Consider the following 26,293-nt stretch of genomic DNA (forward strand, 5'->3'; position numbering starts at 1 on the left):
TGTCCTCACTAGTGACAGGATTAGGAGAGAGAAACAGAAGCAATAGGATTTAACTCTTATGTGCGTAGGAGAGAAGGGCTTCAGAACAGGGCAGAGCATATTCACACAGAACACCTATAAATACTAAAGCGGGATTTCCCCAGCCTTCCCAAAGGAACCACAGCATTTCCTACCATTGTTGCAGAAAAAGCAAATTCTTCCCAGTGGGAAAACAATTTGGGGGAAGAAATATAGTTACCACCTTCAGTTCAAACAAAACAAAATCAGTTATTTTGAGTGTCTTATTCTAAATACTACGAGTGTGTCCTACATCAGGGAAAGTGTCTTAGCAGAAACATAGACCCTAAAGCAGGAAGGAGTCAGTGTAGCTGGATGGAGGGGGAGGGGTGGGAACATCTTGTCTGTTCCTTTCCTTCATTCTCCGTGGCCGCCGTTCTATGTACAGAATATATCATTCTTGTCCACCCCCCCCACTATGTGTTCTTTACACGAATGGACCTTCTCACCTGAATTCCTGATAGGTCTCTGATAAATAATTGTTCATTGATGACAAATGCTCATTCTCTCCCTCGAACAGCTTGTTGGAGGCTGCATGCTGCAGGACCTTCGCCACGGACCCCAAGTTTCTCCTTTGGTTGGAATTGATCTGACCTCCGGCTGTCATGTCAATGATGTCAAAGCCATCGGGAGCCACGATGGCTGGGTTCATGTATCGGTAGTATAGGAGGTTTCCCACGATCTGCACAGGGAGAAAGGTCATTGCTAAGGGACAGATGAGCTCTGGTTGCTTTTTAATCTTTAAATATGTATTCAATTTTTTTTACATTTCCATTTCCTGCAAGACTGGGTCGTTTTCAGACATGAATCTTTTTTAGAATTTAAATTTTTAAGAATTATATCATTGATCTATCTATGTGTATGTATACACATGTGTCATGGTACACATGTAGAATTCAAAGGAGAACTTGAGGAAGTTGATTCTCTTTTTCTACCATGTGGGCCCTGGGGATCAAACTTAGGCTGACAGACTTGGTGGCAAGTATCTTTACCCACTGAGCCTTCTTGCCAGCCCCTGACATGATTTCTTTACCCTGTATTAGATGAGGAGGTGAACACAGCCACACACTAACGTGACATGTCACACAGTTCCTTTGGGTGACAATTGGGCTTATGACCCTCAAGCATTCTAATACAGAGAGTTGCAGTGGTGTCTAAGGTTTCGAGATGAGCCTCAATAGCCAATAACCTCAATAACCATCACGTAGACGATCTATTGCAATCACCACACAGGAGGAAGCAATGTTACACAACCGCCCCTTGGCAATTCTGGCTCAGAACCCCCCAGGGAGGCTGCGGTGAGGTCACCCTTGAGAGTCTACCTTTAACAGCTCTTCTTCTGTGGCATCGGGGAATTTCTCACGGATCGAGTTCTTCAGTACTTTGGCTATATACCTCAATCCATAACTATACGTGGGACAGATGACAAAAGAAATAATGGAAAAAGGCTAAGTGAGCAAAAGACAGCAAATTGTTCCAGGCAACCAAAGCTCAGCCTAAAAATTCAACATAAAGTGAGATGCGATGGAGTTAAGGGGTTTCCACTGCCCGAGTCACGGGGCTTCCGCTGCCGGAGTTAAGGGGTTTCCACTGCCCGAGTCATGGGGTTTCCAATGCCCGAGTCACAGGGCTTCCGCTGCTGCTAATACTTGAGTGTGGCCACAGCCAAGGAGGTGCTCCTTCATTAGACAATGCTATGAATTAAAATCATTGTGCAGGCCACCTTGTATTTCTAGTTTTTGTTCTTTTTTTTTTTTTTTTTAAAAGATAAGATTTTGCTATATAGTTCAGTCTGGTCTCATATTCAAGCTCACCATGCCTGGATCATAATGTCAAATAGCAAACATGACACAAGGAGAATTCCTGTCTTTACTCCAGGACCTTAGGTAATCAAGAACTTCAGCAAAGACCGCTAAAGTCACTACGAATCAACTTACGGCAGCAGATCAAGGTTAGAAATGATGGAGCCCAAGACTTTGTCGGTGACCTTCCTCAGGTTTTCAATAGATGCCTCCAGCTTATTCTTCACCTCCGGGTACGTCAGGGCCTGCTCTGTGGTCACGTCGTAAGGCAGCTTGCTGAAATACAACACAGGTTCACATAAACAGGCACGGGGTACACACTTGAGCACCAGCGTCCTATTAGCTGGCTCTGCCTGCAGTCAAGCTCTGTGGGATGAGCTAGAGGTTGCCCACGACTCCAACAACATTGCTTTGCTAAGTAAGACACACATAATTCACCGTCCACTACTGATGAATCAGGAAGGACTCCAAGCATCCCTTCTCGCTCTAATGGAATAATAAAGGGTGGACCAGGTTATATAGACTCAGCTAGCACTGTCTCCCTCCCTCTATCTCTTCCTCCCTCCCTCCACCTTTTCCTGTTGACTGAACCTACGGCCTTGTGCATGCTAGGCAAATGCTTTCCTACTGAGCTACAGCCTCAAACCCTATTTTCCTTTTTAAAGTTTCTGAGGATGTCACACAGTCCAGGCCACTTTACGATACTATGCGGTTGAGTATCTCAGTGACTTTTCTATTGCTGTGACACAGCATGACCAAGACAACCTATGAAAGGAAACATTCAATTTTACAGAGGGTTAAGAGTCACAGCAGGGAACTTGGCAGCAGGAAGGCATGGCACTGGAACAGTAGCTGAGAGCTTTCTGCAGATCAGAAATCAGAGATGGCTAATGGGGAATGGCATGGGCTTTTGAAGTCTCAGAACCCATCCCCAGTGACACACCTCCTCCAAAAAGGCCACGCCTCCTAATCCTTCCCAAAAACGTTCTATCAACTAGGGACCAAGTATTCAAATGTAAAAGCCAATCAGAAACCTTCTTCCTTCAAACCACCACACTGAGGCCTTAAACTTCTGACCTTCCTGCCCCATATCTCCCAAGTATTAGAATTATAGGTGTGACCCACCATGCCTGGCTTCCTATACATTTTTTAATGCATTAAAAAATCTTATGCTTTCATTACAGTAAAAAGAAAAACAAAACCAGAAAAACAAACAAAAATCTGCATAGAAGTAAGAAAATAGCACGGATTTTTTTCCTCCATGTCTTAGTTAAGTAACTTGCTGAGCCCTTCTGTGTATGTGTGTATAAGCCTCACACACTCATGGGTGCAAGAAAATTTTGTACGTCTAAACCCCTTGAAACCCGAGTTGTATTTCAGCATATATGTGGTCAATCTTTTTTAAAAATAGGTTATCGACTGAAGTATAAAAGAAAAGATATAGCCATGAGCCTATCCTAGGTATCGATAAATAACAAGTTTCCATAACAAGTCTCACCCCACTCACTGTGTGCTATAAATGCATTTACTAAGCAAACCCCAAAGTAAATACTTTGTTTTATGACTCCTCACTGTGACAAACAGTGCTATGATAGCCATCCGCATAGTTCTCCTGCTTCTTTATTACCTCACAAGGTATCCTCTGGTAGGAAAACAAAAGCTTGGGCCACTTAGATGGCAAATTACCCCCAGAGGGAGCCCACTTGCACCGCTGCTGCTTACAGCTACTAAGGAGGGAAGCTGACAAAGGATTTTTGGTCTAGATTTAGAAACACAAAGAACAAACCCAGGATGGGGTTAGAGGGGTTGGGATGAGGAGCAGCTGCTTCTGAAATGGGAAAGTACCATTGGCTTTATGAAGAGGAAGCTGGGCTCTCTCTCAGTGTTTACTGCACGAGCCGGGGGACATGCATTACGGTGCCAGGGAGCACAGAAAGAGAGGCCAGTATGCAGACCCCAGTTCTGGAATGACGGAGACAGGAGGATTCCTGGAACTCACTGACCTGCCAGCCTCACTGAACTGTGAATTCCAGGATGATGAGACATCCTGTTTCCAAAACAGAGAGTAGACAAGTACACAAGCGCACGCACTCGCGTGCGCACGCGCACACACACACACACACACACACTCTCTCTCTCTCTCTCTCTCTCACACACACACACACACACACACACACTCACACACACCTAGGAATATGAACAGCGTAGGTATGTTAAGGGAAGATTAAATTTCAGAATAAAAAGTTACTTTTGGTAGAACCTTTCTTTTTTTTCCCTTCACAGGGCTTAAGAGTGTATGTGTGCAAATGAACACAAGGTGCTGCACAGACGGCTCAGAGCTTAAGAGAACCAGTTGCTCTTGCAGAGGACGCAGGTTCAATTCTTAGCACCCATGTGTTGGGTTACAACCATCCATAAGTCAGATTTCAGGGGATCTGCTGTCCTGTTCTGACCTCTCTGGGCACCAGGCCTGTATATACAATGGAGGGTAAAATGCACACAAAATGTAAACAAAACAAAATAAAACCCAACCAACCAAACAAAACCCGTTTAAGATGAATGATTACATAGCCTCTGTTACCTGGCCTCCCCAGTCTGCGTTTCCAGTTGGTTCACCCAAGCCTTGTACACCTCCACAGGGTTGGTGTTGATGGTCAGGGACTTGTCTTCAATGATCTCTTTCACCACTGGAGCCAGGAGCTGGCGCAGGGTGTTCTGTCCCCGGGCACCTCTGTTGAAGCTGACAACCATCTTGATGACTGTGGGGTTTCCTGTCACTATGTCTTGTACGTGGTCCACCTTTGACCTAAGAAGACCCAAGCCAAGAAAAGATGACTGGCTTCTTCGGATAGAGTTTAAAACAAGGTAGACGATCCACAGTACCCAAGGGCTTTGGGGAGTTTTATTTTTCGTCATATGAAGAAGAATTGATGCGGCTTCAACATAAGCCGCCGCACTTGTCAGACGTGTGTTTCTTACCAAGCAGATCAAGGCCTGGAAAATTAAGCTACAGCTTCAGTCTCATCCCACAGGGAGGGATGAGCAGCAAATGGACCACAACTAAGATAGCTGGGTGTCCTGTCCCTCTGTTTAGCACATTTTGAAGAAGTCGTTCTTGGTTGAACAAACTGCCTTCTTCAGATCCCTCTTAAGTTTGCTGCCACGTGGCTTCTGGCTGTATCCCATAGCTGAGATCCCATAGCTGAGCTACCTGGCTCTGAAGATTTTCCTCTAGTCTGAGTCTCCCTCTTTTATACTTTCTGTTCTGGTCTTTATTGGACCTAGCCATTCCTTCATAGTTAAATTCTCTTCTTCCTTCCCCCCAACCCCCATTTTTTTTTTTTTTTTTTTTTTGGTGGCAGAGTTCCTCTCTGTAACAACTCTGGCTGCCTTGAAACTCAATGGCCTCAAATCTGCCAGCCTCTGTCTCCTGAGTGTTGGGATTAAAGGTGTGTGCTAGCACCACTCCGGCCTCTTCTCTTTCTTAACCAGTTGTATGAGCTAGTAAGACAGATAAGGTAAAGTCAGTGATCCAGCTAAAACCGGTTACTGATCCATCAAAGCCTGGAATGCTGTCCCTCAGTCACTGACTCACAGAGCTTGAGACTCCTCTCTTTGGGACACATTCTTCCGTCTGAATTTTAAAGCCACACCTCCTTCTTAGGAACCACTTTGGAATTTAGTTTTTTTTTGTTTACATATTTTTACCAAAATGTTCTCTGTTGTTCAAACTCAGCATTTTAAACACACACACACCACGTTACCTATGACACTCCCCATTCTTCTGACTTGTGTAGCTTTATTTCTTTCATTCAACAAATATAAACAAAACAAAACCTTTTGTAAAGGCAGTGAGAACAGATGGAGCAACAGCTCAGTAGTTAAAAGTGCTTTTTACCCCTCCAAAGGGCAAGAGTTTGGTTCCCAGGACCCACGTCTGGTGTTTTGCAACGGCCTCTCTGCTGACCTCTGTGAGACACACACACACTGTGCACACACAAATTAAGACACCCCCCCCACACACAAAGTGAACCTTAAAATAAGGAAAGGTAAGCAGAGCCCCAACACCTGGCCTTCCCTTGGGGTTCCTTGTGCTGTGGACTCAGCCCAACTTTGCTATTGCACCTTGGCCACGCAAATCTACCTTCTTTGGTGTAGCTGTGGCTATCCTGCTTTGACCCCTTTCTAGTTCCTACATCGACGCCCCAAGATCTGGGCAGGCAGCTGCTTTTCCATAAAAATTGACTTAGTGCAGTTCGCTGCTGGTCACTATGCCTCTCCAGTCACCTCGCTACAGATCCTCTGAGGGTGCAGACGCCCTGCTTATGTGCTTCAGAGCCCCCGACGGGCTGGCAGAACGTGTGGTTCCAGGAGGTTACAAAAGCAGTTAAGATCCACTCTAGCTTGGGACACTTCTCATACACTTTGGGGGAACTAATTTATTTGGCTATATAATTTTTATGTTAACTGAGTTCCAAAAAAAAAAAAAAAAATCAGAAAAATTTGCTTAAATTCTAATAAGGAAGACTAACTTCAGCAGAGATTGTAACCTCTGCTCTACTTGTTGAAAATGCTGCTGCTACTCAGAAAGTAATCCTTGCACTGACTTCCAAAAAGCTTCTTGTTTTCAGTGGTTAGAGACGTAGACAATAAAAGCTGATTCAGTTGGATCTCTAGGAGGAGAAATCCACAACTAATAGCTCCAACAAACCTGAAATTCAACTATCAATCAAAATTCCATTTCAGTCCCACAAAACTTGATGTATTTGACTGTATTTTGAATAGAGTTCTACTGTAAATCCCCTTTAAAGTTATGCTCAGCCTAAGCTAGCCCGCCACTGACAAGAGGAGCCTGAGCTATCCCACCACTGACAAGAGGAGCCCTGAGCTAGCCCACCACTAACAAGAAGAGCCCTGAGCTAGCCCACCACTAACAAGAGGAGCCCTGAGCTAGCCCACCACTAACAAGATGAGCCCTGAGCTAGCCCACCACTGACAAGATGAGCCCTGAGCTAGCCCACCACTAACAAGAGGATCCCTGAGCTAGCCCGCCACTAACAAGAGAAGTCCTGAGCTAGCCCACCACTGACAAGAGGAGTCCTGAGCTAGCCCACCACTGACAAGAGGAGCCTGTGTTGGTGCTTTCTCGTGGATGTTATACCTACTTGATTTCTTCCTCCAGAGCAGTTTTGAAAAGCTTGAGCAGCAGGTACTCTTCCCTCTGATTAGAGGCATAATTGTATAGCGTGAAGATAACAGTGTCCATGAACTTCGTGGACTTGTTCTGTGGCATCTGGAAAATCAGCTTAGCCAGGTATGAAGGTTTGGTCTACAAGAGAAGCGGGGAGCAGTCAGCCCTGCGAGCTAGAGGCTGATGGGTATAAAAGCAGGGTGTGGCATCTGGTTCTCGGCTCTTCCAGGACTGAATGCATCATGAGAAACAGATGGGTCCCTAGCGCACAGCCTCTGAAAGAGATCAGCTAATGGTATTCCAACCACAGTGTAGGAAGCTACATTCGAAAGCTGTAAGATGTAAATGTTGCTTACTACATGGTTTGTTTGCTATGGTTATCTTTTATGCATTTTGTACTTTTAACCACATATATTATGTTTATTGTAGAGACACAGAAGAGGAAGAGGGCCCATAGAGTCTGAACTGAGGAGAAAGGAACAGACCAAAGTACCCAAGCTAGCCTAGAAGATTGATAGGTAAACAGGAAATACACAGCATCTGTGTCTGGAAGGAGGAAAGGCCCTGTTGACACACGGAGGCAGTGAGCCAACCCATCACGACGTTCTCCATGGAGGGAGAAAGAGGTTGGGGTGGGTGGTCAGGATAGCCAACGTGAGAAATTCCAGAAAGAACATGAGTCAAAACAAGGACCCCCCCCCAAAAAAAGAGTTTAAGAGATCGACAGGAATTTAAAGATCAGAGAGTTCCACAGAAGCCGTGACGTTAGAGGCAGCCTTCGGTCTAAGTGCCATCCTCTGGCAGCTGTGCCGGCTGGACCACAGTTAAGAGAGAAAACAGTGTGCACGGGGGAGGATTCACACAGGAAGACAGACCACTCTGATTTTCCTCACTGCTCGTGAGAAAAGAGAAGGTTCAATTAATGTGCTCCAAGACTAACATTCACTCAAAATGCCCTAGCCGCCTAGACCGAAGGTTTCGAAGAAATACCAGGTTTTGGTTTGTTTTGCTATTCTGATTTACTTTTGAGATCAGAGTGATGGGGTGAAGTTTTGTGCATAAAATACCCAGGGTGCTATTTCCTTCCTTTCTCTTCTTTCTCTTCTTTCTTTCTTTCTCTTCTTTCTTTCTTTCTTTCTTTTCTTTCTTTCTTTCTTTCCTTCCTTCCTTCCTTCCTTCCTTCCTTTCTTCTTTTCTTTTTAAAGATTTACTTATTTTATGTATGTGAGCACACTGTTGCTGTCCTCAGACACACCAGAAGAGGGCAACAGATTACAGATGGTTGTGAGCCACCATGTGGTTTCTGGAATTTGAACTCAGGACCTCTGGAAGAACAGTTAGTACTCTTAACTGCTGAGCCATCTCTCCAGCCCACTACTTTCTTCTTAAATTTAAAAACATTTTTTAAAAATGTCTGTCTGTGTGTGTGTGTGTGTGTGTGTCTGCTTGCCTGTATGCGCACTTTATGTGCAGGTGTTGGAGGCCGTGAGAGGGTGTCAGATACCTCAGAACTGGAGTTACAGACGCTAACTCTTGTGGATGCTGGGAAGCAAACCTGGGTCATCTCCAATGCTCTTGACCACTGAGCCATCTTTCCAGCCCAGGACAGTGTTTTCTTCATAGACCGCTAGCTTCTTTTCTACTGATAACTAAATGTAGGTATTGTGACTTTAAAAATGTATATATATCATGTATAGCTCATGGTACAGACACAAAACTAAGTAAAACCTCTCCTGGCTGGACAGCCATGGCGAAGAGTCCTTACTAAAGTGTGATCAAAGGACAAAAGGAATCCAGGCCATTTTCTTCCCTACCCTCTCATCACTGACCTTGGACTCCAGGAGAGATAAAGGCCTGGACTACACAAGGCCTCTCCATGTGGCAGGTTTTGTGGGCTGAAGGCTGATGTGATCATTCTCAACATATTCCCGAGGCCTTTTCACCTCAGTGAACTTCACGTTACAACAAGGTAAAACAATGCAATTCTTGTCGACTTCACGCTTGCCTCTCTTACAGCAGAAATTCTATCATCGTTTGAGAACTTAAAGAACCTACAAAAACTTGGAATTTCACAGATACGGGTGGTAGTGGGGGTGTGGGGGGGGAAGGGAGGGGCTCTTGGCTTAGGGAAAGGTGGCCAGGTAGGCAGTGGATGGCACAGGCAAAGCTAAGTATGGTCATTTTTCCTCCTATGCTGCCACACAGTGGCCATCAGAGGTACACACATCCATTTGAAGACTGTCCGATCCGTCATACTGTATTCTCCACGGGGTTAGTGCATGTTTATAGCGCATGTAGCGTGTTCTCTCCATGTATCCGATCCCAGGGAGACGCTCCAGCAAAGTTTCAGGCATCTGCTGGCTTGGAGTCACACAATGAACTACTACTGGGCCACCTCTTTGGGGGATGGGGTGGCTTTCCTGGGGTGTGGAGCCTGCTGCTGTGACTTGCACCTGCCCAGGTTCCTCTGTGACTAATCAGATTGTCAACAGGTAGGCAACAAACCAATAGCCAGCTCATCAAAGTCCCAGATGCAATGTCAAACTAAATTCATGTTGCTTCTGCAGAGCACTGAGGTACAATGCAGTTGTGAACAGAATAAGCGTCAAGGCTGCCTGCCTGCTGCCTGCTGCCTGCCGTTCATTGGCTGGGTCTGAGGTTTTTCATCAGAGGTGTGGGAAGAGTGACATTCCTTATCCTGATGCTCAGGGATAGACCAAGAGCACTAGGTAAAGCACCTGACAGGACAGTTGGTACTTAGTGAAGCGCTTCCTAAACCGTTACTGTAAAAGTTATACTAGGCTATTATTATGCTGTTCACACACAGCATGTCAGTAAGCTGGTGGCTGGAGCATGGGCAAGGACCCACAGACGTGAAACATGTTTATCCGCAACCCGCAGTGAAGGAGGAGCGGGCTCACCTGTAGAAGGTAGAACAGTTGCTGGTAAGACTCCAGTGTTTTTCGTCGCTCCTTACTCAAGCTTTTAATGCCTTGGTTGTCAGTGTTAGTCAGTATTTCTATCTCACCACCTTTCTTCTTATTCAGCTTTTTTCTGTGTGAGATCACATCCTGCAGAGATATTTATGACGTCGTTATTTTACCTTGGTACCCTTTAAAACTTTCCTACACCCCCCACTCTCCCCTACACACGCCACTCGGTGGGTTTGAATAGGACTAGCCCCCATAGACCTCAAGTGTTTGAATGCTTGGCCCATAGGAAGTGGCGCTATGAGGAGGTGTGGCCTTCTTGAAGTAGGTGTGGCCTTGCTAGAGGAAGTGTGTCACTGTGGGAGCTGGCAATGAGGTCTCCTAGGCTCAAGCCCCACTCAGGGTGGAACAGATTTTCCTGCTGCCTGTGGATTAAGGTGTAGAATGTTCGGCTCCTCCAGCACCGTGTCTGCCTGCACACTGCCATGTTTCCCACCACGATGATAACAGACTGAACCTCTGAAAATGTAAGCCAGTAAATGTCAGGCTTTGCCATAGGCTTTATCCAAAGCCGAGCTTGTTTGTTCTCAGGACTTAATGCAGGCACCAGGAAAATTAAGTGGAGAAAAAGAATTCTTTTGACAACATGATGGTAGAACAGCTAAATACCTACATCCACAAGGGAAGAGTCAGATCCCTACCTCAGCACAAGGACCTGAAAACAGAAATACACACAGGAGCAGAAATTACCAACTCCCAGAAGGGGAAACTAGCCAACAATTTTGACTTCGGATTGGATAACAGAGTCTCCGACATAACACAGGATACGAGTTAAGAAAGGAAACACAAGATCAGCCTGTCGTCAAAACCAAAACGTCTCCTGACTTTTCAGGATGAGAGGAAATGCCTGTAGGATAGGTGAACACACTCTTACTACTGAAACCAGAAGGGCTCAGGACCCAAACACACGCAAAAGAGCAGAGCTGGTACTTCCTGGACGAGATCTAAGATATGTACGTGGCTAATAAGCACGGGATGTTCAACATTAGCTTTTTGTTGTTCAGGGAGATGATCAAAACTAAGTTCTGTCACTGTTTTCTTTTCCCAGATTTCTTCCCAAGGCTCCCTTTGGTAATAGAAGAATTGACACTATTCAGGCACTGTCTTTTCCTCTAGTCTACTGTAAAGGGATTTTCCTGTCTTTAGTTTTCCATGACGGTGGTCACACAGTATAGATGTTGGGCTGAATTCATGGTTGAAATGGGTAATCTTTGGGACAGCCTAGCAGGCATGCCTCTGCACATGTCTGTGAGGGCGTTTGCAGGGAGGCTTAGACAAGGAGGGAAGACACCTTCAGTGTGGTGGCACCAGCCCAGAGGCCTGAGGTCACAAAGGAAATAAAGAAAATGGGGCAGTGGGTCAACACCTATATTCACCCCTCTCTGCTTCCTGGCCGTGGAGGGAGGAAGGGAGCAGCTACTTCACACTCCTGCTGCCCCAGCTCTGGCAGATCTCCCTGACATGGACCGTGCCCTCAAAACTCTGAGCCAAGAGGAACCTTTTCCCAAAACTAAGTTGCCAAATAGTTTTCAAAAGCAGCAGGAAAAGTAACAAATTCACTGACCCTCAGTTATCTAGTTAAAAGTTGTTCCTAGTTTTACAGTAACATTAAAAGCAACCATCATCCACTGTTCTAACCTTCTTATCAAATTAAATATGGAACTACTGGTGATTAGATAAAGGCTCTATCTTTGGTAATCACCAGTTTAGCATTTAATAGATGTTGGGAGTTCATTTAGTGGTTGAAAATATACACAAAGAAGGAACTTTTTGCAGGGAAGGAACAGAATTTTGCTATGCCCCATGCCTGGTTCCCTGGGTTAAGGTAATTCTCCTGCCTTAGCTTCCCCAGTAACTGGGATTACCAGTGTTTCTGGCTCAAAAAATTGTTTGGTTCACATAGCTATCAATTATTAATGAATAATCTTAAGAAAACCAAACCTGAAACATTTATGGAGATGTGGATACCTGCTACATGATTGTATGTCCACAGATACATACTGTGTATAGTGTCTGCTGATTTGAAACTAAGCCTTTATTCTGACATAAAAGGCATTTCTTGTTTATCTGTTTTAAGTCCATAAAAGGCATTCTCTGAAAGACTCTTTGGGATATATTATACTCTCAAAGTTCTCATGCAAATGAAAAATGAAAAGATCAAGGGGTTTTCTTTCTTTCTTTTCTTTTTAAAGAAACATAACAAGTTGTTTTATTTTTGAATATTTAGGAAACAGAATGAAGCTGGGTAGCAGTGGCTCATGCCTTTAATCCCAGCACTGGGAGGTCAACACAGATCTCCGAGTTCCAGGTCAGCCATGGTCTACACAGAGAAACCCTGTCTGGAAAAACCAAAACCAACCAACCAATAAACAAAACACCATAATTAATTCCAAATGTTACAAATTTTCTTTTATTTTCTCTTCTTCCCTCCCTTCCTTCCTCTCTCCCTCCCTCCCTCCCTCCCTACCTTCCTTTCCCACTCTTTCTCCCATTCTCTTTTCCTTTCAGATCCTCTCATGGCATTTTTTTTTTAATCAGGTCTGGAATCTGAGGGTAGAGTATTCATATATATATCCAGGTCCCAGGGGTGTTCCGTGGCTGCCATCTATCACCTTGTGCTAGGTCACCGAGAACTGGCTCTCTGGCTCTGACTATCCACAGTCTCTCCAAGCTTCAACACTTCAACTTGCCTTTTTGCCCTATCAGCTTTCTGAAAATGGATGTGGCCTATCGGAAAAGAACAGAGCCATGGAGAGCAAGCCTATTCTAGAAAGTTGTTCTTTGGAGTAATGACTCTCTGTTGGTCTAGAACATCTCACGGGGGCATTTGGAAGCCGCAGGGGTGTTTTGGGGGGGGCATTTGTCAAGTGGTGTAAACTTTCAGTGTTAATTAGAAGACATTTGTGGTTTCTGCTGGGTGGGGGCTAGGGATGACAGAGGCTCTGCCTTTTGTAGGATGATTGAACAATTTTGCAGGGTAGAAATTTTGAATGGCTTTCTGCTCATTCATGTAGGTGTGTTTGTAAGTACTTGAGCCTAGAATCTAAGTGTCCTTGCACATATATGCACAATGTATTTTTCCATACACAAAAGTGCCAATATGCACTTGGTTTTCTAGGACTGCAGCTGCCATGAGTCATGTGTATTAGGAGCAGATTACATTTGCCTTGCACTTTGCAGGGACTTGGAAACTAGGCCTGATTACACCACCCTTCAACATATCGGGATCATCTGCAGCCCTCTTATCTCCGTCGCTATAGTGATTCTGGGAAGAGTCCTTGGCAGCCTTACTGTGCTGCCTGCCTGCTGTCAACCTGCATGTCAGGTTGATGCATTTTCCTGTTGGAACATGTATTTTTCAAACAGTGAAGTTCTTATATCGAGGTATGTATGGACATAGGTTTTCATCATACGAGAGTTTCATTTCAGAACCTATACTACCCCGGATGATGCCGATCTTGTCCACGGGGTTAAAAAAGTTTTATCAATACAATTCATAGGCAAGGGGTATGAAAATGATAACTTATAGCAAAATAAATAAATAAATAAATAAATAAATAAACTTTGGCCAGCTTATGCAAAATTCTCAATGTGCTTTCCTGGCCCAATCCTCCTGAGCACACACACGCACATGCGTTTTCCTTCCTGGGAGCTGAGGGTCTCACTGCCCACTGACCTCCAGCGTGATCCTGTTCTTCACCAGCAGCCCAATCTTGATGTCCATCAGGTTCAGGTCCTTTTCCAGCTGCTGATTGGCCCTGATCTTAGTCACCACTTCTTCTCGTAGCCTAGCCACCTCCAGCTCCTCCTGGAAATCCAAGTCACTCTGGTCCAGCAGGTACACAAACTTCCGGATAACTGCTAACGGCGGGTTTTCAGAGCCAACTATGGGGGAGCAGAGCAGGCGTATTTTAATTGAGGATCATCAGGAACTGGAAAGCAGCTGGCTCTGCAATTAAAATATTACTACAAAAGTATGCCAACCAAAGTATGCAGTCTGTGGTGTGGTTCATTCTCCATCAGTGAGAGTCAGATAAGCAAAGCCACATAAACAAATGCATAACACTGATACTGCCCTGTCCTACTGTGTCCTACTTATCTAATACTCATTAGCCAGCCCTCTCCCCCACTGTTCCCAGACTCAGACGCTGAGCAGACAGTACTATCTATGCCTTATTGATGAGGAAAGAAAGTTAAGCAGCAGACCTTGGCTCTAGGACCTGGTGGCTGAACCAGATAAGAGACTAAAATTCTGGCTGCCGGGAGCAGGAAGTGGTTTCTCTAAGCACAAAGGATCTCTGGGAAGGAGCCAAAATTAGGCAAAAGCCAACAAGGAAAGACAAAGAGGAAGGGGCCTCTAAGGGCTACCCAGGCATCAGCCCAAGGATGACTGGGTGAATGGTCTACTCGACAAAAGGACAAAGAAGTTAGAGATTGAAATTTGGTCATTGTCCGTTTAAATACAGATCCACAGGAACCCAGGAGCCAGCCTCAGTCTTGAGAGAACGTCTGTGCAGAAATTCCAAGAGTTTCTGCTTTCATTCTGACACTGTGGTACTTTTACATGCGCCGTGAGATCAGCTTTGAGTAAACCGTAAAAACCAACCATCTGAAGCACTAATGGTTAGAACGGCACCGCTCAGCTGCTGTAACCTGTCCGGCAGTCCTCGTCAAGGGCTCTGGCAGTCTTTCATCATGGCCCCATTCTCTGGTCAGTTTGCTCAGCACCTACTGAGGCACCAGGAACCCAGCATGGGCCACAGAAGTCATCTATCTTGCTGACCTCCTTTTGCGGACCCGTGCTTAGAGAGATGATGTTGGATCTCGTCTGTGGTCACCATTGTTGGGAGATGAGACTGGGCTTTGTTTTGTCGTTATTTTATCTTGTGTGTGTTTGTTTATCTTGAGATGACAGCCGAGGATAGCCTTCAACTCCTGCTCTTCTTGCCTGCGTTTCCCACATTGGGGTAGGGTAATAGGTGGGCACATCCTATGGCCAGCTTTTGATTCATATTTTCAAAATTTCTTACATTAACAGGTTTGACCCTTCAATCGAGAGGATCAGGACCAGTAATAATCTGAACATCTGAAATGAAGCTGTATCTTGTCTGTCTTCTTTTGCTTCCCCATAGCTCAAGTTTGATAGAAAATGGGATTTATACCAATTCCATTTTTCTGGACAAAGAAGTGTTAGCCATTCTGCCCATCCCTTTACTTGTAATCCAAGGCCCCACTCCTGTCCTGTCTGCCCCTGCGCCCACTTGCTTACCTAGTGCTTTGTAGTCGTCTCTGGCTTTGCTTGCCCGCAACAGGGATTGTATTTTCACGATTTCATTTTTCTGCAAAAATATTGACAAGGGGTCATGACCTCTCGGGGTCCCATTCGCACCACTGTTTTGGAATTTAAGACATTTAGGAATTTAAACTATTTAAGAGCAGATGCTGTTTAAAAAAGAATCACTGATATTTAGATGTAGCACATTAAACATTTATTCCCCCATACATATTTTTAAGGAATAAAATCGGTTAGCTACAGATGGGGCAGATAGTTAGCTATAGAAGGACTGTAAACAAAGAGACCTAACAAAGGAAAGGACACCCAGAACCTAAAGGATCCAGTCTATGGTGACAGTTTTATTCTTTGAAGAGTCTGACATTTCTCTAAGGGTGTTGATTTAGAGATCAGCTAGATATCTTATATCCCATGTCAGAAAATACATGATGCGAATCTTCTCTCTCTGGTTACTAGCCTATGCTTTTCCTCTCACCATGTTCTCTCTGTCCCCGACTCAGTGTGACTTCGGAGTTAAAAGGTAAGCTCCAGATTATTGTCACACTGAGTTCTAAGGTCTGTTTATTCCCAAGTCACTGGCTTATTAAGTCAAATCATTCAATAATGGCATTCAAGGACTATTGATTCAGTCCACTCTTAGCCCAAATAAAAAGCCATTTTTCAGCGTCTTACGTGATCTTCAAAATACTGCAGTCTCGAAAGGTAATTCTTCCTTGCTGTCACCATTCGGAACCATGACTGGATCTGAAATACAGTAGACCAGAGAAACCAAGATGGTCAGCACACAATCCTCCAGGTAGCCCACACTTGCCTTCCTAAAAAATGTTATCTGCTGAAAACCAATAGCCTTGTATGCCTGTGAATCCAGCACTCAGGAGGCCAAGGCCAGCCTGGGCTACACACAAGACCCCATGTCAAATGAAAATCAAAGACTAACAGCCTACAACGCAACAGATACATACCAAAGTCTCCCCTTCATTTCTTACTTACTTGGTTGTTTCCTTTCATGGTCTTCGAAAACCCATTATATGTGACCATTAAACCCACTGCCTCAATAGAACAGGGATAGCCTGGGCTAAATAGTTTGGTTTTTCAACCCAATAAGTAAAAATCACAAAAGCAAGGCAGTCTTCTGAGCTATACAGTGAGTCAGTAAATCAAATTAAACTAAATTCAGGGCATCGTCATCCCTCAAATGCAACCAATATGCTTTAGTTTTTTTTTTAAGCTGCATTTATTATTATATTACATGTGTATTACATGTGTGCACATGGGGCATGTGTACAGGTCAGAGAACAACCCGAGTCTCCCACTAAGTGAGTCCTGGGGACCAAATTCCAATAGTCAGGCTTGGCAGCAAGTGTCTTTATTGTTTGAGCTAGCTCCTCAGCTCCATCCTTTAGGTGGCCATAGAGGAGTGCTCAGGTGGTCTTGGCGGGGACTGTCCTGTTTTCTGAGGGAACGGGCATATTCCACAGTGGCCACAGACCCTGTGCCTTGAACAGTAAGAAGATTCAGTAGTTCTGGCCCTGCCATTCCCTGCCCCCACAATTTCAAGTATCTTTCAACTTTACCCATTTCAAGTTCTTTTCTGGCCCTTACTGACTCTCCTCTAGACTTTCAAGTTGTCTACAAATTTGTTTTTGTTGTTGTTCAGTCCTCTTGCTTTTGCTAAGCGTGGCGTGGCCTCCACGGTGCCTTTTCTTTCTGTTGGTTCAGGGCTATCCGTTCACTAGTATGTCTGAACACCCTAAGTATTATTAGCACATGCAACAGAGGAACGTGGAACCAGTCTGGATGAAGCAGGGAGAGGATCCTAGCTTTCAAAAAATCAATTCGGGCTGGAGAGATGGCTCAGTGGTTAAGAGCACTGACTGCTCTTCCAGAGGTCCTGAGTTCAAATCCCAGCAACCACATGGTGGCTCACAACCATCTGTAATGGAAGCTGATATCCTCTTCTGGTGTGTCTGAAGACAGCTACAGTGTACTTATATATAATAAACAAATCTTTAAAAAAAAGTCAATTCGGATTTTCCAACCAGGTACAAAAACCCTTCCACATTTGACTCTTATAACCGCATAAAGGACTTGAGACCATCACAGTGATACATCAACTGGCTCAAAGAGGCTCCAACCCCAGGGCTGACTTGAAGGCTCACACATCTCTGGTTAACAGCTTTGTCTTCGAGACCCAGGGCAAAACATGAGAGGTGTAAGGCAAGCACTCGATACGTCTGGAAGCAATATTTACCTTCACAACAGAATCAACGTTATCAGCAAACACTTGTCGCCTGAGCAGATATTCCTGGCGTTGTCTGCACCCCTTCCAGAAAGCCTGGGGAGGGGAGAGTAGGTTAAGAGCGACTAATGACTGACAGGTTAGCTTTGGAGGCTGCAAGCATGGACCGCATCTCAGGAGGCACTGAGTTGCGACACCATGTCCAGTGGTGGACTCTTCACTGGGGCAGAGGATACCAGCTTATTCACGAAACAGGGCCAGAGTTGGAAGAGACAGAGAAAGGGAAACCAATGACCAGTTGAGCACCCAGTTTTCTACTTGAAAGCTTTATTTTCCAAGACCCTGCTTGACAAAAGCAAACAGTGGGAGGAATCCTTATATATTAACTGGATTCTATTAACAGTATGGTTTGGTCACAACATAATGTGCTTGAAAACAGTGATTAATATATGATTATTTTTGCTGAACCAAGTGGCCTATAGTGGGCTACATTAGGAAGTCACTTCAGTCACTTATGACTCCGATTCTCTAGAGATACTATATTTATATAATAGTCTATAATCTCTAAAGGTATTATATTATGTCTATAATTGACCATTTATCATTTCATATGTTCTCACATAAAATGAAACTTATCTATGTATCTGTCACTATTTCTACTAGTTTCTCTCAGAAGGAGCTATTAATTTTTTTTTACCATGCACACTTCCAAATGTGTACAACATATCTACCCATATGCATCATGCATTTAAATACAAGGGGAATATCACGTGTATATCATTTCCTTCCTTTCGATAAAAACGAGACCCAATCCCAGGGTTTGCTTTCTCTTCTAAGCGACATGAAAGTCTCTAGTTAACACATACATGTACTAGCTATGCTAACACAGAATCAGACAAATCAGATCTACTGTAATTAAAATTTCAAAGCTTAAGAGAAAGATGTAGAATTCTGGTGGATTAAATGTAAGGCAAATAGTATTCATCTTTTGTATAGATAAAACCTCTGGTAACTCAGCTGCCTTAGAAAGTGTAGACTGACTTAGCAATCTCCCTATAGAGAGGCATTTTTTTTTTTTTTTTTTTTTTTTGTATTCTATTTTCCCAGTAATGGAAGTCAAACCTAAGTAATTTTAAAGTTCCTAAAATTTTATAGTTTTTTTTAATATTGTACATTTATATAGCTATTAGTGTGTGAATGTGTGAGAGTGAGAGAGAGAGAGAGAGAGAGAGAGAGAAAGAGTGTGTGTACACAACTTTCAGGAGTCAGTTTTTTTCTTCCACCAGAAAGCATCTTTACCCACTGAGCCATCTTGAAGGTTCATTTTAAATATTATTAAGGTCATATAAATTTATTTTTAATAGAGTTCATGATCTTTTATTTAAGGACAAGATAACACTATGTGGCTCAGGCTAGCCCTGAATTCACAATCCCTTTGTCTCAGTATCCCAAGTCCTGGGATTGCAGGTGTATGCCACTATGTCCAGATTCAAGATTCACTTTCAAATGAGAAGTGTAAAAAGTAATTATTTATTTTAGGTGGTGGTAGCACAAACTTTTAATCCCAGCACTCAGAAGGCAGAGGCAGGTGGATCTCTGAATTTGAGGCCAGCCTGGTCTACAGAGTATGGTCCAGGATAGCCAGGGCTACACAGAGAAACCTTGTCTCAAAAAACTAAAAGCAGTTATTATACAAGGCAATCAAATGACTGGTTACAAGGTTGAAATTTTTTCTGTATGCCAAAAAAAAAAAAAACCTATTAAAGATGTTATTCATATTAGCCAAGTTTTAAATACACACAGGTAAGCTAAAAAAAGAAATAAAGGTATTAAAATTATAGTACTATATTTTGGGATAGATCAAAAGGCATCGTTATAAAGATGCCAAGCTCAAAAAGAACTCCAGGCATGCTGAACTTTGCTTGACAATGGGTACCCCAAACTCTAATTGGGATGCTAATGTCATCATGACACAGGGTAGCTGGGAAGTTTGGAACAAGTCCTTTTCCTCTTTCTAATGTCTAGCAAACCCACAAGGCTAAGTCTATTAGGCCAGCACCAGGGATGCCCTAAGAGAATCCCCCTGCTTTGCATGCCTTAGGCTCTACAGTTGGCTTCACACAAGCCATTTCTTCTCTAGGCCTGGATGCTGTGGTCTTCCTCACTTTACATTCAGTGAGTCAGTAACTCCTAGGGCCGGGATTTAAATTTACGCTTTGCTTCTCTGCATGCCACATCTGTATGGATATCCGTAGAGACCTACATAAGATGTTGGGTCTCCGGGAGCTGTCATTACAGGCAGATCTGAACCATGTGGCATGGGTCCTGGGATCCAAACTCAGAGTCCTCAGGAGGAGCAGCAATGCCCTTAACCGATAAGCTATCTCTCCTGCCCACTTCTTTTCAGCTTCCGTTAGGCAGGGGAAAATCTCTCCATGTTTGTCCTGTTTGATAATTTTTCTTTCTTCTTATCTCTTCCCACAGACACACCAGTGATCTTACTACTAGCTCCTCACCATGCGTCCTCTGAGTCACCTCCACCACCTCATCCCCAGCAGTGAGCACTTGAAAGCAGCACACCAGGGAACTATCCAGCTGAAGCCTCACAGTCCTGCCGGGCATCAGGGTTTTTCCATGAGGAAACATGTCTTTAGTCAGTTACTCTTTCTCTCTGCTTCCTGCTACTTTTCTCCCAACTTCAGGCCTGCTTCAGTGCGTCTCAATGTCTGCTTTTCACTCTGAACTTTTATTCTTTTATACTTGATTATGTCACAATTTCCTTTAATTGCCATGGTTGTCACTGATCCATTTGCCCCACCTCCACCACACACACACACACACACACACACACACACACACACATTTTCATTATTCAATTCCCTGAGAATTTCAGTATAAATTTTTCTTCTTGAAAAATATCAATGTTTACCCCACTTAACATTTCATAAATTATGTTTCTATATATTTGAAATAAGAAAAAAATATAAATAAATATATACTGGACCCAGAACCTCCGGGAAATGCCAGTAATCACTCTACCACTGAGCCATACATTCAGCCCTACACGTACACAATTCATTAAGGACTTCTAATTGTTCTAGAAGTGGGTGGTTTGTTGTGGATGTAGTATAGATTGCATGCCTAACATACACAAGGCAGTGAGTTCAACTGCTGTCACCAGAAACAAAAATACAAGTAGGTTCTCTTTGGCTTCCCTCCAAAGGTGTTGGGCTGGACACCTGATGAACTCCAAATAGAGCTTGGATCTGGCCAGCTTGGGCCAAGAAGATTTGCTTCAGTTTTCTCTAAAAATTTTAAGACTATCTGTCTGGGCCAGTCACCTGTTTAGAAAGTATGAGTTGTTTTGTCTAGGGGAAACCTTCCAGTATTTCTTTAATGGAGCATCTACTAGCAACTTTGCTGAGAAATTAAGTTAACCTGATGCTTTTTGTCTGGTCATTTGGTTTTATGGGTCAGGAGGTTATGGGGCAGTGCATTCTGTGTGCTTTAGTATAATTACCTCACTGTTAGACCTCATGAGATTGTTGTTGGGAATTTGTCAGATGGAAGGAAAGAAGTCATAATGGATGAGTTCTCTGCTTAGTGACAATCCAAAATCACTGCTGAGGTGGAGGAGCAAGGCCCCACATGATCGTGATCCTTTCTGTCCTTTTTTCCGCACTCTGGTAATTTCACCACCCCAGAGGGCAGTCTTCTCCCATAGTGGGCTCTTCGGAAGATTCCCAATTGCAACATTGTTTCAAGACTGGCAAGCACAGGGCTGGTCCAAATTCGAGCACAGGGCTGGTCCAAATTGTATCACACTGGCTGGTATTTTGAAATTTGTACCTAATTAGAGTTAGCTTTTACGGGTGTAGATGATTTTATTTTTTAGACTGTGTTTTCGATAAGTTAGAACTATTTTGAATTAGAAACTTGTTGGCTCACATAGACAAAGCTAAGTGTCAGGTCCACAACAGAGGTTTCTTAAAAAAAAAAAAAAGTCATTTAGGTCTTGCCGACATCTTGAGCAAGTAAAATACTTCAACATAAACGAAAGATAACAAGACTACCAAGTTATCCTCAGTCCCAAATGATATAAAAGCAAGGCACGGGAGTTCATCAATAGCCCAGAAAGAGAAACTCTACTACCAAAACACTTACAGCTTTGGAAACCTCACAATTATCAGCTAAAGCAAAGTCCTTCAAGCTCACCAACCACTGACACCCCTGTGTTAGCCTCTGGAGAAAAGGACACGCATAGACCTTGGGAAGCTAGAACGCAGGAGAGACATCGAACTCTGCCAAGTTCTTTTCCTCCCTATGGGAAAAGCTCGGCTCATGAATTTCTGTTGTGTCACAGTCTTTAAAGAGCCGGTGCTGAAGATTTTTCCTGCGGGCCTAAACAAAGAGTGACTATTATACCCCTGGAGAGGTTAAATGTGTCCCAGCTCATCTGTTCTTGTGTTGGCTCAGGCTAGAAGAAGCTGGACACTAATGACCACCCGCTAGCCCCTAAAACTCCAAGTTCAGCAGCAGGTGGACAGGTGGAGAAGCTGCTATTTGGAGAAGCACAATTTCAACCCCGATCTGAGGTATCTATTCTGCTGCAACCATACTGATGGCAGGGAGATCGAAACAAGCCCTAATACTCTTCTGAGGGCCACAAGTTAAAAACACGCCCTCACTAAGGCAGTCACCATTTTAAAGGCTTCCCCAAAAAGGGCAGCGAAGAGTCTATATCTGGCACGATCAGAATGTTGGTCACTGATGGTGCTATTTTTCCAAGCAAGCATTTTCAGAAGACAGGACAATGTACTGTAACTGTGGTTGGTGAGTCACATACCTGTATTTTGACCACACTCTCTTTTTGATCATATAAGAAGGCTTTCCTAGCTTCAAACTCCTTCCTAAGAATGGGTCCTGAGCTCGTGGCTTCAAAGCGGAGAAGCATGTCTTCTGAGGCAGACCACATGTTCTTACGGATATAATCGGATGTGACTTCCTCCACGATATCCTGGCAAGAGACACAGCTGAAGGTTACTACTCTCCACACATCGGGTAAAAGGAACATAGAGAACAGCTTCTGGAAATAATGGCTTTTAGGAAAAGAAAGGGATAGTTCTTTGGGACTTGGCTTATAGACAGATTTAACAAGAGCTGAGGGCGGAGCTGGCTTAGTTTTTTTTTTTCTCTAAGTGACATGAGTTTTGAATCCTCTGAACTCGGTGGTATAAGGAGGTAAGGAATGACCTCTTGTGATGCTGGCCTGAATCACAAACTGTAAAAGGGTACAAAACTGTACAAGAGTGGGCCTCGCCTCTCAGGCTACTGGTGCTAGGGGGAGGGACTTGGCAGTTCCCATAAAGTCCTAAGTTCCCCATTCTCCTTCCCCAGACACAAAGGATGTGCCAGGGAAATCAGATACTTGAGGCAGAAAGCATGTGGGAGAGGGAGGACAAACGTAATCAAGGACAGACAGAAGAAGAAGGGGAGCCTAAGAAGTTTTCCTGTGGGCTCCTGATGGGTTTCTTTTCATCTTTATGTAGACGGAAAGGCTAGACTGAAGACTCTTACCTAGCACGCTCGCAAGCAGCAGTTGGTTCGTTTAAGCAATAAAGAGGAAAATCATTTAAAGGTGTACAGAAAGCTCTAGGATAGGACATGTCAGTGTACTCATTAAATAAAGACAGTAACTTCAGGTTTTTAAATTTAAAAGGCTGAGGCTCTCCACCATTTAATAACTCAAGAGATAGATATTTAATACAATAAAAATCTTCATCTGGGCATCTCCGGCTGCCACATGAGTCAATTACAAAAAACAAACAAAAAACCAAACACAAACAACAACAACAAATCTTTAATGCTGCTTCTTCACAGCTTGGCACATCCTTTCAATCCTGACATGGGATTTGGGGGGAAAACCAGCGCTAATCATCACTTTCATCCTCTTTGACTCCTAAGTACTTAGAACATCTGAAGTCAGTTACTAAACTACGTCCTTCAGGTTTGTTCTCATCGGCAGGTCTGCCAGTCATTCGGATTCGGGCCTCACTTCCTCCCTCCCACTTCTAGCACGTATTTCTATACTGTAGCATCTCCGTGGCTACTGACTTTGATTTTTAGCTAGTAGATAGCCTTGGCTGGCCTCAGAGATCCATCTACCTCTGCCTCCTGGGTGCTGAGACTGAAGGTGTGTGCCACGGCACCCAGCGGCCACTGACTTTATTGACTATTTAATGTACATGAGTACACTGTAACCGTCTTCAGACACACCAGAAGAGGGCATAGGATCCCATTACAGTGTGTGTGTGTGTGTGTGTGTGTGTGTGTGTGTGTGAGCTGTGGCCACTCCTACAGGTGGGGGTCAAATGTTTAGCAGAGACAAAATGTGTCTTAGCAACTAAAGTTTAGGGAGGCAGAAGGTAAGAATATTGTTAAGGCCACTCTTTTCCAGGTGGGAGATAGTAATTGTTCCAAGAAGGCGAGTTGAAATGGAACAACTGTGTGTGCCTTTAATCCATGGATTCAAGGGCAGCTGTGTGGGAGCAGGTAGTGTGGCGAGTTCCTAGAGCTAAGGTGGGGTAGAAAAAGGTACACACAACAGGATGGGAAAGAATAGAGACGTTGTTTTTGATAAGTAAAATACGGTCAGCTAAAACTTTACAAATATGGGGTCAAGGATCCGTTAAAAGGGATCTCTAGAGGTAAGATAAAAGTTCAGATGCACTATATCATGTTTACATTTGGATTAGTATGGTATATGAGCACATGACTTGAATAAAAATCATGTATAAAATGCATTCAGTTGTATTTAGACACTAGAACATGCAGAGCTTCAAAAGAAATGATACCAAAGAATGAAAAGGTGCTGACAATTGTCTCAGAGAAGTGAACATTTAAAGTGTTCCCACCAGTTGCTTATACCTCCCTGTTGTCTGTTCCTAAAGCTGTCCTGAAGACCCTTGTGCCTTCCTATGGCACAGATGCCCAGTCCAGCACTTCATGGGAAAAATGAATTTTACCTGGAATGGTGTCACATTAAGTGTTCATCGGGGAAGGAAAGACATAAGACATGGTGACGACTCAGAAATTATTATTAGTAAAATGTAACTACAAGAAGAACTTGCAGGCTGACTTATTAGCCTAAGCATCTCAGATGGGCTGCAAATGTTTCTTCCCCTTGTTCTCTGTGGGTTGGCTGTGCCAGAACATGGAATCATTTTTTTTTTTTTAATCTAGCCAGCACGCTCAGCTCCAATTCCAGAAGACCATTCCTGCACACTCTTCAAACTGATCAGTCTCTCCCATCACCTCCATGATGAAGAACAAACAAGACCAGCCATCACGGGTCTCATTATACAGTACGGTTTGCCACCCAACACCAGCCTCCTACCTCAATTTCTTCTCCTGTGAGCCAGGAGTTTTTGGACAAGCATGATTCAGGTGGGACCCAAGAACCTTCTTTGGAATCTGTGTTGTAATAGTAGTTATACCTCTGCTGCACGTTGAGTCTGACCCACGAACCTTCAGTTGACTCTGAAGAAGAAGAGGCTGTTAATGTCTAGAAAGGAAGGGAGCTCTTATGCTTTCCTACCAAGAAGCTCAGCAACATATTAGCTATGAGGGCTCTGGTTAGAAAGGGGTGGGGAGTGGGAGGAGATGATCCTATAACGGACTGGAAAGTCAAGTCTGGTAGCCTGGATAGAGGTTCCAGTACATACAATAACCTAGCAAAACCATTTTTAACTAAGTGTTCAGCTGGTCTATGTTACGGTCACTAGAAATGGCATAGTAAAATGGAATGAATTTTGAATATTCAACGGCAGACCCTCCAAGTGGGGGAAAGGGAAAAAAATATACTGACTCTGGACTACAATTCTTTCAAAGGGATAGCTTGAGTCAAAAATGGCCAACCAGAATCCAAAGTGAGTACATAATGCATGTTACCCGCAGATGCTGACACCCCCACAAGCTGATGTAGGAGAACAATGAGAAGAACTGTATTTTCTAATAAAGTCATCCAGAATGTTCCCTGATGAGAACTGATTTACAAGGACCATGACCCCACATTTAAGGTAAGGACGAGTCACATCTGGGGACACATGTATTCAAATTACAAAACAGAAGACGTGCAGCAATGCACAGGCCAGTGGAGTAGAGAAGACAGCTCCAGATATGACTCAGGATGCTCTCTATAACCACACAAAAAGAGAAAAAAAGTTGCTGAAAGGACGTAGCTTGGGTAGGTAGAGACAGGCCACAAAAGTCTGTGGCAGTCGAGGTTTACATTGGTAGAAACGAATGTTTCTTCCTCATGAGTCTATGAACCGCACATTATAGTATATTTAGAAATCCTTATTTTTGTTATTTAGCCTTTAGTTCTGACCCCAAAAGTAGGGACCCAAGACCTACCATAACCACTGAAGAGTTATGACTACACTAAGTCAACTTTCACCACCAGACTCACCATCTTTCCAGGTAAATCAAAGTTTGAGTGACGGTCTTCATAAAATGTTTCAAACACATTCAAGTAATTGAACAGAATAACCAAGTCAGATAAGTAAGCGCTCATTCTCTCTGGTTCTAAGTACTCAAGTGTTCAACTGGTCAGTGTCCAAAAACGTGGTGACAGCTGTTGGTCTCTCTCTTTTAAAAAAAATATTTATTTATTTGTTTTATGTATGTGAGGACACTGTCACTGTCTTCAGACATAGCAGA

The 26,293-nt window shown here is 43.7% G+C and overlaps 1 protein-coding gene across 1 annotated transcript in view; it reads right to left on the reverse strand.

The window, feature by feature from the left end:
• Window positions 1-26,293, reverse strand: part of IQGAP2 (IQ motif containing GTPase activating protein 2) — a 251,374-nt gene that overhangs the window by 32,045 nt on the left and 193,036 nt on the right. Inside the window, exons 16-27 of the mRNA XM_080925723.1 lie at window positions 24,969-25,111; window positions 22,419-22,589; window positions 17,585-17,668; window positions 16,006-16,077; window positions 15,310-15,379; window positions 13,717-13,925; window positions 9,972-10,121; window positions 7,025-7,188; window positions 4,441-4,665; window positions 1,995-2,135; window positions 1,380-1,464; window positions 507-739 (exon numbers count right to left, since the gene is read on the reverse strand). Coding sequence (XP_080781849.1) covers window positions 507-739; window positions 1,380-1,464; window positions 1,995-2,135; window positions 4,441-4,665; window positions 7,025-7,188; window positions 9,972-10,121; window positions 13,717-13,925; window positions 15,310-15,379; window positions 16,006-16,077; window positions 17,585-17,668; window positions 22,419-22,589; window positions 24,969-25,111 — 1,747 coding nt within the window. The remainder of the gene's footprint in view (window positions 1-506; window positions 740-1,379; window positions 1,465-1,994; window positions 2,136-4,440; window positions 4,666-7,024; window positions 7,189-9,971; window positions 10,122-13,716; window positions 13,926-15,309; window positions 15,380-16,005; window positions 16,078-17,584; window positions 17,669-22,418; window positions 22,590-24,968; window positions 25,112-26,293) is intronic.

The sequence above is a fragment of the Micromys minutus genome (genome assembly GCF_963924665.1).
Source record: "Micromys minutus genome assembly, chromosome: 11".
NCBI classification, from domain to species: domain Eukaryota; kingdom Metazoa; phylum Chordata; class Mammalia; order Rodentia; family Muridae; genus Micromys; species Micromys minutus.